Here is a 15,298-nt window from a genome sequence, read left to right on the forward strand (position 1 = left end):
CTTACTATTAAGTTTTACTATTTTTTGTAGTGTGTTTATGTTTACATATTTTGATAAGTTTATTGCAGTTTTATATACTTATATATATATAAATATATATATATATATATATATATATATATATATATATATATATATATATATATATATATATATATATATATTTATGATTATTTTATTTTAATAATTAAATAATTATCTTAATTTAAGGAAATGTTTATTTTATTTAGAAATTGTTTTTTCTTTTTTTTGTTAACACCAAGCCCATGAGTCTGATTCCCAGGTAAAACAAGAACTGATAAAATGTGTACCTCGTTTGAATGCACTATATGTTGGTTTGGATAAAAGTGTAAATGTAAACTTCCCCGGTGGGTAGTTTATATTTGCCTATTGGAATCAATAGATTTAAGATAACTACTGGGAAGCTGCCTTAAAGGTAACCTAGTGTCCTTGTAGTGCATACTGTAGTAAAATTTTGTGCGGATCCAGCTGCTCCAGAGGTTGAGAGTAGGTGCTTTGAGTGTGTCTGTGGAGAACAGAGCCGTGTTCTGTGCTTGTGGGAGGGAGAGGGAGACACATTCCGCAGCGACGCTGTGGTTTGGAGGCTCTCCAGCTGCTGTGTTCACCACACACACACACACACATACACAGAGAAACAATAGGCCTCAGCTGAGACTCATGCATCCTGCGGGCCGAGGTTAGTCTTGCCCAGGTTCAGCTGGGCCAGAACGAGCAGGAACAATGTTCGGTGTCATGCGAGATTCCATTCTGCTGCAGGATCCCTTGATGCCATGTATTTTATTAATGCATTTTAGTCATATTTCATATATCATGTTAACTACATCTAAAAATTACCCAATCCAACATCTCTTGTTTAGTTTTGTTCACAAAAGTATCACAGTTTTCGCAAACAACATTTAGCTGCACAACTTATTTAACAGATTATGATGATAATAAGAAATGTTTTTTGATCAGCAAATCAACATATTAGTCTGATTTCTGGAAGATCGTGTAACACTTAAGACTAGAGTCCGAGGCCAACAGCAAAATGTTCTCCAAACATTCTGGCAAAGGTTATGAACATGAAAGGTTTGCATGTTTCATGCATGTTTGAATAAATGTGTCATGAAAACATGTTTATCATCAACGTTTAAATTTTTATATTTCATCAACCAACTACACTAGAAATATAGAGTAATTATATCATTAAAAAGTAGATATAAAACTGCTTTACATGCAAATTAAATGTATGCATTGTGATTAGTTACTCAATTATAAAATAATACAATTGTATTTTCGTTTTTATTGTGTCAGTTTTGGTGTTTCCAATTTTAACAATATGTAGTTGTTGCGTTTATTATATATTATTGATTTTTTCACTTTTATTTATTTGTATATTTTGAGGATGGGGCATCATGTAATCACCATCAGATTTTATATTTCCCCTACCTTCAAAATCTCAGTGGTTCATCAGCTCTGTCGACTCTCTCTCTCCAGACTCTGGCGCACTGCTTCCTCTGTTGTGTGAATGTGTGTGTGTCTCTTTTTTTCCCTCTTCTCATCGCTGGCTCAATTCAAGCTACAGAAATAAGCAGGAGACTGGAGGGAAAAGATACTGTCAGGATGTGCTGCTGCAGGTTTAGGGAATCTGTGTGAAATCTGTCCAATCCAACAGGCTCAACACAACAGGAACAGGTTTATTACACACCAGAGCAGAAAACAAGATGTTCACATTTTATAAAGACAATGAAAGTGGTGCTTACCTGTGCAAAACTCACCATGCTGTGGATGGTTGACAGTGCATTGCTATGTGGTTGCTGAGTGGTTGCTAGGTATTCTGAATATTTTCAGTATTTGCTGTGCTAGATTCTCGGCTGTTTCTGTGCAGTATGTAACATTGGCAGCTAGAGGTTTAAAATGGGTACTGCAGTCCAAATTCAAAATATTGGAGAGATTTGGTTCTTTGGGTTGCCAGATTAAGGACAAGAAAAAGGAATGAGTACAATTGATTGACAGGAGAGTTGGTTAACATCGGTGGACTTGAACTTGAAAACTGTGGTTTAAATAAAATACCTTGTAATGTTTATTCATGTTTATTTCATGGTGTAAATAGTAAAAAGTAAGAGATGATCGGTTCATGTGCCATTTGAACTGAAACGCTATGGCTATCTGTCACGATGCATAAAAAAAAAACCATAAGATGGTATTATTGTTTGAATTTCTAAAAAAAAAAAAGAGAGAACATTTTAAAGCTGTGACTTTGATTCATAAATAAAGTAACCTGCTCTGTCTTGTCTGTCTTCTCTTCTTTGCTCTGCGATGTATTTGTGACTGTATGAGAACATGATGTGTGGAGTGAGAGCATGCATGGCTTGTCAAACATAGCAAATGTAACCAAGGGGGGCGGGTCTTTGCGAATGGTCAGTTGACAATAGAAGGTGATGAGTCTTATAATGTAAGTTGATTAGTAGATTTATCTGCGTTTTATTATTTCTCTGCTCATAGAGCTTTTTAGTTGGATGCCAAGACTTTCTGAGTCGGGTAGAATCTGCAATCTCTGACTCAGTTTGTTTGCTGGCTTCCATGGCTACAATAAGATGTGTTTTCCACCAACTGGCAACCCTGGGAGTCAAAATCCTATTGGGTAAACTGGCATTGGGCAGTATTTTTATACAGCACCTTGGATACTTCACTTCTTTGTAAAAACAAGACTGATTTATTTTTTATTCTGTTCTTAAGATTCCACTTATTTTTACAACAGCCTTCCGAACATTTCTTTCGGAGCAGCATTGAGCCTTTGAGTCTAATTTCATGTTATTTTCAGTCATGCTGTGTCTTTGTACTTTGATTAATAAATTTCTGAAGCTGAGGTAACCGCTTTATGAGTGCAACTCTGAAAACTCATCGGTTTTCTTTCCTGAAGACACTCAATCAAACACAAACAAAATGGACTTCCTGGAAGGTTGAGGTAGAATTCAATTAGTATTTTTTTTCTCTCTCTGCTTCCATCTGGGGTCCTGTGAGGCCTGGTGATCAATGGCAGCGAGGAGGAGGACAGGAAAGGAGAGGAGGATGTGTGCTCTAACGCTTATCACTAATTGAGTGCTTTGAGGATCGCAGCGAACATAAGCATGATATACAGGTGCTGGTCGTATAATTAGAATATCATCAAAAAGTTTTAAAAATGAAACTTGTATATTATATTCATTCATTACACACAGACTGATATATTTCAAATGTTTATTTCTTTTAATTTTGATGATTATAACTGACAACTAAGAAAAATCCCAAATTCAATCTCAGAAAATTTGAATATAACTTAAGACCAATACAAAGAAAGGATTTTTAGAAATCTTGGCCAACTAAAAAGTATGAACATGAAAAGTATGAGCATGTACAGCACTCAATACTTAGTTTGGGCTCCTTTCACCTGAATTACTGCATCAATGCGGCGTGGCATGGAGTCGATCAGTCTGTGGCACTGTTCAGGTGTTATGAGAGCCCAGGTTGCTCTGATAGTGGCCTTCAGCTCTCCTGCATTGTTGTGTCTGGCATATCACATCTTCCTCTTCTCAATACCCCATAGATATTCTATGGGGTTAAGGTCAGGTGAGTTTGCTGGCCAATTAATAACAGGGATACCATGGTCCTTAAACCAGGTACTGGTAGCTTTGGCACTGTGTGCAGGTGCCAAGTCCTTTTGGAAAATTAAATCTGCATCTCCATAAAGTTGGTCAGCAGCAGGAAGCATGAAGTGCTCTAAAACTTCCTGGTATACGGCTGTGTTGACCTTGGACCTCAGAAAACACAGTGGACCAACACCAGCAGATGACATGGCACCCCAAACCATCACTGACTATAGAAACTTTACACTGGACCTCAAGCAACGTGGATTGTGTGCCTCTCCTCTCTTCCTCCAGACTCTGGGACCCTGATTTCCAAAGAAAATGCAAAATTTACTTTCATCAGAGAACATAACATTGGACCACTCAGCAGCAGTCCAGTCCTTTTTGTCTTTAGACACTTCTGACGCTGTCTGTTGTTCAAGAGTGGCTTGACACAAGGAATGCGACAGCTGAAAACCCATGTCTTGCATACGTCTGTGCGTAGTGGTTCTTGAAGCACTGACTTCAGCTGCAGTCCACTCTTTTTGAATCTCCCCCACATTTTTGAATGGGTTTTGTTTCACAATCCTCTCCAGGGTGCGGTTATGCCTATTGCTTGTACACCTTTTTCTAGAGTTTTTCTAGAGATGAGAGTCAGAAAGTTGACTTATATTTGAATTAATTAATTTATATATATATATATATATATATATATATATATATATATATATATATGTGTGTTTTAAAGTCAAGGTTCAGTTCATTTTCGGTACAGTAAGGGAAAGAAATGCAAACATTAAACTGCAGGTTGTTTATTACTATAACTTTTTTTTAACAATTTGTTCACACTTTTTTAAAATACTTTTTAATAAAATATATAAAATAAAAAAGAATAGGAAATAAAATACTGCTGCAAAGTTCTCCACTAAATAAAATACTCTCAGTCTCAAACCAATATCATATAATAAAATATAATGAAAAATAAAAAAACTATGATTACAGTGCAGCATTAACAATCCCAGCTTGTAGGCATCAACAGTTTCAGTTTTTAGACCTGCTCAGATTTCGTTATTGCGTTGGACCGATTAGAATTAAGAGCAAAGGTCTGTTTAAATGCAGACGGGAGCTGCGTTTGAATTACAATCATTTTTTTCCTAGTTGTAGTGATGTACACTCGCGTGATGCCTTTTGAAAACCTTAGGCCGGTGACACACTGGCATATTGCACCTGTCAAACATAGTCTATTTTGCCGTCAATACTGTTGACGGTGTCCTTTATCAGTAGGCTTTATATTTATGCTCAAAATGAAGTATAGATATTGTTGTCGTGAAGACAAGATCCTGGTCTGTCGGCGGCCTCCCTCTATGTTACCTACAGTAGCAGCAGCGCGTCAGCGCCGCGTCAGGCACGATTCTGGTGAGTAAAGACACAGAAAACGCGGAGCAGCCGTCACGCAACTGACACGCAGCAGAAACGCCACGCCACGCACCAGTGTGTCACCGGCCTTAGAATCAGCTGCAGGGCGGGATTTGCACTGAACGCGGAGACTTCCGCCACTTAATATGTTCGTTTGGAAACACAAAAATGTATATGTTCCGCAATCAAAATATTGCATTCGGTCATTCGGTACATACGTGCACCGTACCGAAAGCCCTTTACCGAAACGGTCCGGTACAAATACACTTACCGTTACACCCCTTATATATATATAGGACAATATTTGGTCAAGATACAACTATTTGGGGAGACTTAATTACATAATTTGCATGGTTTATGGAAGTATAAAGTCACATATGGGTGTGTAATGTTATAGTAACAGTGACTTGATTGGTTGGATTTCTTTCCAGTATTGTAAGTATACAACATTTTCTGGAAATGTAGTCGAAATCACACTGACTAAATCATGTATCATTCGAATGCACTTATCACTGGATTTACACAATATGTCTTTGAAATGTCAAAAAATGAATGTGATTTTTACTTGCACTCTCTCTCTGGCGCAGCCTGACGGCAGCCATGAGTGGAATTCTGAAGAGGAAGTTTGAGGAGGTGGAGGGGGCGTCGCCCTGCTCCTCACTCAGGGAGTCTGAGGAGGAGGAGATATCCAGCACTGAGAGCGGAGACAGCAGCGACAGCGTCAACCCTTCATCCTCATCATCAACACACGCACTGCAGCGGACAGGTGAGACTCGTATCAAACGCTGTGGGGTGAAATATTCAGAAAGCTGTGACAATTCAGCATTATTACAGATCAAATATTTCATGTGACCACAAAACCAGTCATAAGGGGACATTTTTCAAAATTAAATTTATACATCATCTGAAAGCAGAATAAATAAGCTTTCCTTTGATGTCTGGTTTTCTTAGGACAGGACAATATTTGGCCGAGATACAACTATTTGAGAATCTGGAATCTGAGGGTGCAAAAAAATCTAAATATTGAGAAAATCGCCTTTGAGTTTTATTTAAAAAAAAATTTTAAATAATGATTCCCCCAGGGCATCAAAGATGTAGGTGACTTTGTTTCTTCAGTAGAACACAAGCAAAGATTTTTAGCTATAACCGTTGCATTCTGTCAGTCATATAATGTAAGTTAAAGGGAATCACGGCTTTGAGTTATATCACTTGCATTATATGACTGACAGACTGCAATGGAACAAAGTCTACTGAAGAAACAAAGTCAGCTACATCTTGGATGCCCTGGGGCTAAGCAGATAAAAATCACATTTTCATTTTTGGGTGAACTATCCCTTTAAAGCACTGAATTATGGGTATATGAGAAAGAAGATGGGAAATACCGTTCCCCAGGGAAAACGCTAGCTCGAAATTGGTAGCAGAAAATAAAAAATGGCTCTTTGAAAGGAAAATTCATCACTGAGATTTGATATTGATCGTCATCATGCTTGTCTGAAAGGGGCTTGAGAGATATCCATCACTGCAATAAACGTAAAACATCTGGCCTCATGCCGCTAACCGCTAAGAAGCTGAAGTACGCACGAGCCAGGATTTGACTTCATGATAAGCTGAAGAGCAGTTCACCTGAACAGCATCAGTCATCAGTTCTAGAAAGATGCAGTATTTGGGAAGCTTTTTTGTCAGCAACTTCTAAAATAAATAGAGATTAATTAACGCCCAATAAAGCGAGAGGTTGTCGCATTCCTGACACTCTTCAGCTCTCAATCACCTCTCTTTTGTGATGCTCATTCACTTTGATTCTGTCATTAAAAATAATTAGGAGTTTATGTACACCAGATGTCTGCGGATGACCCACGGTGCAGCGAGTCCCAGAGGACGTCTGTTTCCTCCTTTAGAAAGAGCTGCTCTTTCAGCACAGAGGTGATGTGAAATGTAGCTCATAATCGTAAATTACTGACATTCAGATCAACCTGCTGAGATTCTTGGAACTATTTTCAGCTAAGTAAACATGACGAATAGCCAGTGACTGTTAGATGCAAACGCTGTGGTATGATAATGATTGCCATATTCATATACAGTACCTGGGTATGCACATGATATGCAACCCACTCAAAAGTTTGGGGTCAGTAAGATTTTTTAAATAATTTTCAAAGAAGTCTCTTTAATGCTTATTAAGGCTGCATTCATTCGAGTAAAGAAAAAAGAAACAAAAAACAGTAAAAACAAAAATATATTGTGAAATAATATAAAATTCATAATAGCTGTTTTCTATTTGAATATATTTTTTTAAATGTAATATATTCCTGTGATAATTACTCCAGTCTTCAGTGTCACATGATACTGGTGTGAAGCGAGAAGAGGTTTTTGAATGTTGTAATGACGTTGCGTCGCTCCTTTTATACCGAGAGGAGGGAGCCACTCCCTGACGCAACGTCATGTCTGCCAGCCAATTGGGGCTGGCGTAATGGAATTGGGCTTCTGAGGAATACGCGGAAGGGGCGTATCCCATAGTGAGACACCGAAACGTATGCTTGAAAGAGAACCAAGGTTACGCAAGTAACCCATTTGTTTTCCTGCTCAAGAAACATTTCTGATTATTATCAAAGTTGTGCTGCTTTGTGAAAACTTTTTTTCTACTGAATATTTTGCACATAAACTTGAGCCTATTTTAGGACTTTTTTTTGCATTGAGACATTGTTTCCTTAAAGTTACTTGATAACAGTAATAAGAAAATAATGAGAATCACCACTGAGTATAATGAGAAGCAAAAAAAAAAAAACATTTTTTTCCAAACCAGCATCAATTTCTTTATGCAGAATAAATTGTATTATTTTTCTCATTTTATTTTAGGGGTGAAAATTCTGGAAGCTTACATATATTTAATATCTCACTATTCAGACTTTTTTCTCACAGTTGTGAGTTTATATCTCTTACAATTCATCCTGTTTTCTTCATCTTGCCATTTTGAATCTTTTTTTTTTTTCAGAATTCTCAACTTACATGTCACAATTCTGAATTTTCAGAATTCACGTTTAAATCTTGAAATTCAGATTTAAAAAAAAAAATTCTCAGAACTAGGTAAGTACTAGAAAAAAAGACAGATATTTTTTTGTTTGTTTTGGAGTTTCACCTTTTCATGTACATGTCCAAAGAAAAAAGACATTTAAACAAGATACATATCACTCACACCTAATTCTTCTTCCACACTGAGCCGCTGTACTTCGATAGCTCTGTTTGCATTGAACGGCTGTGCTGGAGTTCCTGAGTCAGACTGGGTTAAGCGCAGTGCACGCATTCATGTGTGTGTGTGTGTGTGTGTAATGTATTCTGCTGGTGGTTCTGGGCGGGGGACCGGCAGCAGCAGATGGTTCTTATTTGTCCTGTTTGTGTCAGACATGAAGGGAACTGTGGGAGGGAGTATCAGGGAAACTCCACTCTTGTGGAGGCCAAAACTGGGGATATTTATACAGGGTATATTTACCATCCCCCTTTAAATAGCCAAACAATAGGAGCCGGTGGCATGCAGAGAAATGAAGTAGCCACTAGAGGCGCATTGAGGAGGATATCTTACTAGTACAGCTGCATGACATGGCTTACAAATAATATATTTCAACATTTATAGTAGTTAATAAATAAATGCTGTTTTTTACATTTCCATTCATCAAAGAATCCTGAAAAATGTATCTATCTATCTATCTATCTGCACATGCAGAGGCAATGTTAATTAACTGTTAAATCAGAATGATTTTGAATAAATTAGTTTAAATCTAGAAGAACAGATCTGTTGAAACAGACTTCTGAACAATCTCAGCATCAAAGCTGCTATATACTGGATATGCCTTATTGTATGGTGCTAGCAACGTCAAGGTCATAGGTTAAAATCCCAGGTAATGCATGAACTTATAAGGTAACCATGAATGGAAAAGTCGCTTTAGATAAAAGCATCTACCAAATGCATGTACATGTAAATGCATACATTGGATAGAAATTAATCATTGTGAAATTCACCATATCAATACTTTTATATAGTCAGTAAAATTAAAATATATTGTAAATATTTAATGCATCACTCAGCCCTATTACCCAGTCCACGTATCGCTCCGACGTACTGCACTGTTACCGGAAAGATGCATATCAGTGTCCTTCAAATTGAATAACCGAACTGTAATTTTATTTACCTTTAATGTCTTTCTAGCGTCCTCGATACTGAAGCGGGAGAAGCGGATGAGGACGAGGAGGGTGCACTTTGAGAAGGTGACAGTGTATTACTTCAGCCGGAGGCAGGGATTCACCAGCGTGCCCAGTCAGGGTGGCAGTTCCCTGGGCATGTCCAGCAGACACAGCTGCGTGCGGCAGTACACACTGGGAGAGTTCGCCATGGAGCAGGAGAGAATCCACAGAGACATGCTCCGAGATCACCTGAAAGAAGAGAAACTCAACTCTATTCGGCTGCGGGTAAGCAAACGATTCTTTTGTCACGCATATAATGCTGTGCAAATGTCTTTAATATTTCACCTTTCATATGGTTCTCAGTTGACGAAGAACGGCTCGGTGGAGTCCGAGGAGGCCAATGCTCTCACGCTTGATGACATCTCTGATAATGACCTGGATATTGATAACACAGAGGTGGATGAATACTTCTTTCTTCAGCCATTGACCACTAAGAAGCGGCGCGCTCTGCTGCGCTCATCCGGCGTCAAGAAGCTCGATGTGGAGGAGAAACATGAGCTACGGGCCATCAGGGTGTCCAGGGAAGACTGTGGCTGCGACTGCAGACTCTTCTGTGACCCAGAGACCTGCACATGCAGCCTAGCTGGCATAAAGTGTCAGGTATGATTCATTGCAGAGGAATTCTAGAGTTAATTATTTATATAATATTTCATAATTTAATGAATAAATATTCAGGCTGGTCTCACAAAAATATACCTGGGTCACTTTTCACTTTAAAACAGCAATAATGATAATAAATGTAATAAGTGTGTATTACTTTTATGTTACAATTATTTTTATCACCATTAAAATAATGCACTGTCATTTACATTTTTATTATGTGAATATTTTTATATTTACTATTAATGTTACTTTTAACATTTTACTTTTTAATTTTAAATATAATGTATTTTTGCAACAATATGAATTAAATGCAGTACATCTGACCACGATGTCTAAATATTTTACAATGTAAATGTTCTATATTAGATTATTTTAAATTAGCAATTATTAATTTACATTTGTTTACTTTTAAAAATGTATACATTATTATATATTTTTTTTATTTCATCAATTTATTTGTATTTATGTTATATAATCTAGGGAATTAAATAAATAAATAATTATCACATGACACTAATGACACTTATGTGTTAAAATGTGCTTAACTGTCATGACTATAATGCAAAACAATTTTATTGGTCAGAAAATTAGTCTTTATTGAGCTTTTTTTTTTTTTTTGAGGTGAACTAACATGTTTGTGACATGTTGTATAAGACTCATCCAGTTGCTAGAACCACATCAGGAGCTGATTTGCATTCCTCAAGAGAGCCCTCCTTTGCCGTACTGTAGTAAAACAAACCCTGTCAAGGAAATTTAACATGGCAGACTAACAAGCATAAATTATTAAGATGTCCAGAGATAAAGTTTAACGGAGGTATGCCCCGATAGAACCGATTAGATCTTACTGATACAGCTGGTTAAATTTTACTCAGTGCATCAATGTCTTCAGAAGAGAGAGGAACTTTATTTAGACCACTCCTCCTGTATGTAATTCAAACCATCCTAAACTGACCTGTGCTCAAGTGATCTTGGATGTCCACAGGTGGACCGTATGTCATTCCCGTGTGGCTGCACAAAAGAGGGCTGCAGCAACGCGGCCGGCAGGATCGAGTTTAACCCCATACGAGTTCGGACTCACTTCCTGCACACCATCATGAAGCTGGAACTCGAGAAGAGCCGGGAGCAGCAGCAGAATTCCGGCATCGTCGGGCCAACAGGCAATGGTTTTCACGGCAACCCGAACGGTCACTGCAGCCCAATGGCTACGGGCCAGCATGCACTGGAATACGCGATCCCGGATACAGTCCCGCAGACCACCATCATGCATCTGCAGGCCGCCGACGACATGGACGACGCCTTGGAGGAGGAGGAGGAGGAGGAGGAGGAAGAAGATGACGAGGATGAGGAAGAGGAAGATGACGAAGATGAAGAAGACGATGAGGACGAGGATGAGAGTAGCAGTCTGTGCAGTCTATCCGATTCCAGCACGCAGAGTTTAGCGAACAGCGACTCGGAGGAGGAAGACGACAATGAGGATGACGACAAAACGGAGGAGTTTGACACAGGATTGGCCAATAGCGAAGTGGCTCCGCCCCCATCTGTGATGCGTTACTCTGAGAATACAATCGCATCTGACAACCAAACTAATGGCAACTCCTACTTCATCAATTCTACTGCAGAGTACTATCAAATGCAAAACGCTACTCCGCCCACACTTTTAGCCTCCGCCAACCAATCTAGTGAGCCCTACATAGGGGACACTGCGTCTTATCAAGACAGGGTTAATGACTCCAATAGGGTCATGTCTCAGGGTCCTTACAATGTGACCCCTGACCAATACACGGACTACTCCCAGCAGCCCGAACAGCCATATGCCAATCACCAGTTGGCTGTGATTGGCTGTTGCACCTCAGAGCCAGATAAAAGCATCCAATCCAAAGGGACCTTCCTCAGCCAATCAGGAGAGCAGAGCCAGATGGAATTCCAAAACTATCTGAACAACAATACACAGGATATGAGTTACAACGCCAATGGGAGCTGTTTCGTAGCTGAACAGCCAAAGGAGATGTCTCACAACCTGCCCGAAGTTTCGCTAGCGGACAACGCGAAAGGACCTGCTTTACTGGATGCTTTCGCTGAGTCCACTCCAGTTTAGATTCAGAAAGCGGAGCGAGAGTATAAAAGAAACCTTCGATCCTGCACATCAACATTTTGTTTTCCTGTTTAACGTTTGGCGGATCCAAAAATATGTATTTTTACTGAACTTTGCAATGAACAAAAAGATTTAAACTGCAAAATCAGAGCGAATCAGAATATAAGCTTTATGTTGGAAACACTTTACGCAAGTACGTTAACGCAAACGCTTCTAGCTACGCAAGCTTGATTTTAATAATGAAATGGGTCTTATTCACTAATAATTGCGTGGAATATTTAGCATTTGTACGTACGTCAGAACTGCCTATGTATGTTCTCAACCTCAATTTAGTAATTTGCATAAAACACACCTAAGCCATCTCCATATAAGGGTATTCTTCGCACAAACTTTTTTATTTTCAGCATTCTTTTATCGCTTTCAGCCAGGGCCATCCATAACGGGGAGAAAGGTGGTGCCAATTCATCTTAACATGATTATAAAATGATTAATTTAATCTTAACGAATATAATGCCACCAGTATTTGATTTCTTCATTCGTGTGGTTTCAGTTGCTCCAATTTTTTTCCTTATATTTACATTAAATTTTAGTATGAAAGTTCTTGATTTCAAGCACAAATTCATGCGTACAAGTGCTTAGTGATAAATGAGACCCATTGTTTTTAAATCAAAAGACATAAGTAGGTGTTATAGTGCACCCTTGAGGTTTATTACCACTAGACCAAGAACTTAAAGGGACAGAACACCTAAAAATGAAACACTGTCATGATTTACTCACCCTTATGTCATTCCAAACCTGTTTTGGATCGCAAAAGATGATATTTAATAAAATATATATTTTTTGTCCATAAAATGAAAGTAAATGGGGTCCAATATTATTAGGAGTCCAAAGTTGTTCACATTAGCTTCTTATGTGCTCTGCAGAAGAAGGAAAGTTTGGAAAGACATGAAGGTGAATAAATGACAGAATTGTAATTTTTGGGTGAACCTCAGGTCCACGCTTGCAAAAAGTTGGCCAAGCGTTTACGTACTGGCATAAAGTATATTCCTGGCCTAAGGCTCTTGCAATGTTTCTTGTAATTTCAAAAGTTCTAGTTTTGAGCAGAAATGTGGATAGAACTTTTCTATGTATCTGTGTCAGTGGTGCAAAAAAAAAAAAAAACCTTGGAAAAAAATATTGTTGCTGTTCGTATTCTGAAGTAAGTGTATATCTAAATGTTTGATAAAAGCATGTTTTTTTTTGTTTTGTTTTTTTGCTTTCATTGCTGGTTTATGGTTTTGTAAGAGTTCGATGTACTGTAAAAGAGAAAATAATACTGTTGCGTTTTCGTACACATACTTCATGCTTTAAAGTGTTGGTGAAAGCATGAAAACGGCTCTTAAAATGTGTGCTGTTCATTTGCCTTTGCTTACAAAACCAAAACCATGATATTTAAGTTGTGAACACGATACATTTCCTCAACATAATTGCACTTTTCCATTGGCTGATATTATACAGAACCGCAACCAATTGTTACCTGAGCACTAAAGGGGGCGGGGCTATCTGGTACCGTGCCATGACTATGGCTGTGTTCGGAATTGAATACTTGCTTACTACTTACTGTGTAGTATATTATCTGTGTACTATGGAAGCTTGTTTCCACCACAGATAAAAAAATAAATAATTAATTGCATTTTATATCTCAAATTTTTTTTTTTTGCATATAATACTGAAGTTATCTGACAATGATGACTTCTTTTTTTCTCAGAACTGCGAGATATATATGTCAGCGCTGTTAGCCTTGTGGTCAGCCAATATGCTTCCTGTAAAATCTAAACTATTTTATCACAAAATAAAAGGGAAAATGGCATATATATATATATATATATATATATATATATATATATATACAAGAATTGTGAGATATAAACTCAGAATTCTGACTGAATTCACAATTCCGAATTTACATCTTGCAGTTGTTTTTAGTTTCTAAAAAATGGGGGGGAAAAGAGGCAATTGTGGCTTTTATATTCAATTCTGACTTTTCTTGCAATTGGGAGTTTATATCTCACAATTCTAAGTTGACATCTTGCAAATTCTGAGCTTATATCTTGTGATTTTTTTTTCTTTTTCTCAAAATTCTGAGACAAAATAGTCTGAATTGTAAGATATAAAGTAGTAGTTACATTTAATTTTTTCATTTTGTGCCAGAAACAAGCTTTCTTATTATACTAGCAATTATTTTAAAATAATAATAAAAAAAGGAAAAAGTTAGTTTAATAATGTCTAGAAAAAAAATGGAAAAACTAAATTGTCCCATTATATTACTTTTATGAAGTGCACTACACTTTTGGATACAGTATGGTGTGCAGTACATACTGCATATATATAATAGTATGCTAGCACGCTATTCTGAACACAGCCCTAAAGGATGTTTTTATAACATATCTCCAAGTTTTTAGTGGAGACATGAAGGATGATTTTTCCATGACACTAACAAAAATATATATATATATCGTATCTGCATTTGTTTAAAATGGCAGATAGTAGACAGAAGGTAGTTAGATAACAGATTTAACTTTTTAAACAATATTACCATAATGAAAATGATTCAGACTCTTTATCTTATGAAACACTTAGATACTTAAGTCTTAAATTACCTTTTGGATTATACAGGGATTTCTGATGAAAATGCACTTTGAAATGCATCAAGTTACTGCGAACGAAGCATTCCGTTTCTGTCAGGCGAAGATGATTTTTAAAAGTGTTTAAATTACTAAGTCTAGAATACAAATTTACTCGCATTAGATTTGTACTAGGTAATACTTTACATTTATTGCATAACTGAATGCATTGAATGGAAGGAGGCCAGGAGGTTGATTTTTCTCAATTTATAGTGATAAATATTTTATGGCATGAAGTGAAAATATTCTCTCATTAACTTAGCTTATGATTTTGAGAGGAAAAAAGAGAATATTTTTTGTCATGGTTAATTAATTAACAAATCAGCCTTGACTGAATAAATAATTCTGAAGAGTAATTTGTTACGTGCAATAGTTTACAGTGTGATAATGCCACACATGAAAGCTAATGTTCATTGTAAAGAGTGAATTTATTTCACATCAGATTTCCTCCCATGTTAAAGGGAAAGTTCACTCAAAAATAAACATTCTGTCATTATGTACTCACCCTCATCCAGGTCATTCCGACCTAGAATACTGTTATTTTGTCTCCTAAAAAAGAGAGAATTTTTTTAATAATCTTCATGCTATGACATGAGGGTGTTTAAATAATCACAGAATAATCATTTTTGTGTGAAATATTACCGTAAAGCACTGACGAGTTGAGATGAAGCTGTTTTTGACGCACAAAC

The 15,298-nt window shown here is 37.2% G+C and overlaps 1 protein-coding gene and 1 long non-coding RNA gene across 4 annotated transcripts in view; one reads left to right on the top strand and one right to left on the bottom strand.

Moving 5' to 3' along the window:
- The window catches only part of LOC132095528 (cysteine/serine-rich nuclear protein 3-like), a 44,346-nt gene extending 30,564 nt beyond the window's left edge, over positions 1 to 13,782 (top strand). For both annotated transcript variants that reach the window (XM_059500616.1, XM_059500617.1), the window contains 4 exons: positions 5,609 to 5,787; positions 9,217 to 9,476; positions 9,555 to 9,851; positions 10,837 to 13,782. In XM_059500616.1, coding sequence (XP_059356599.1) covers positions 5,609 to 5,787; positions 9,217 to 9,476; positions 9,555 to 9,851; positions 10,837 to 11,949 — 1,849 coding nt within the window. In that variant the 3' untranslated portion in view covers positions 11,950 to 13,782. The remainder of the gene's footprint in view (positions 1 to 5,608; positions 5,788 to 9,216; positions 9,477 to 9,554; positions 9,852 to 10,836) is intronic.
- Positions 5,309 to 15,298, bottom strand: LOC132095530 (uncharacterized). 2 transcript variants are annotated; one of them, XR_009422457.1, is made up of 5 exons: positions 15,252 to 15,298; positions 15,115 to 15,158; positions 9,537 to 9,626; positions 9,200 to 9,440; positions 5,309 to 5,806 (listed from the first exon to the last, which is right to left on the bottom strand). It is a non-coding gene; the product is annotated as an uncharacterized LOC132095530 (long non-coding RNA). The 2 variants fall into 2 exon arrangements; XR_009422456.1 differs by lacking the exons at positions 15,115 to 15,158; positions 15,252 to 15,298 and having other exon boundaries at positions 9,537 to 9,664.

This window comes from Carassius carassius, chromosome 19 (assembly GCF_963082965.1).
Source record: "Carassius carassius chromosome 19, fCarCar2.1, whole genome shotgun sequence".
NCBI classification, from domain to species: domain Eukaryota; kingdom Metazoa; phylum Chordata; class Actinopteri; order Cypriniformes; family Cyprinidae; genus Carassius; species Carassius carassius.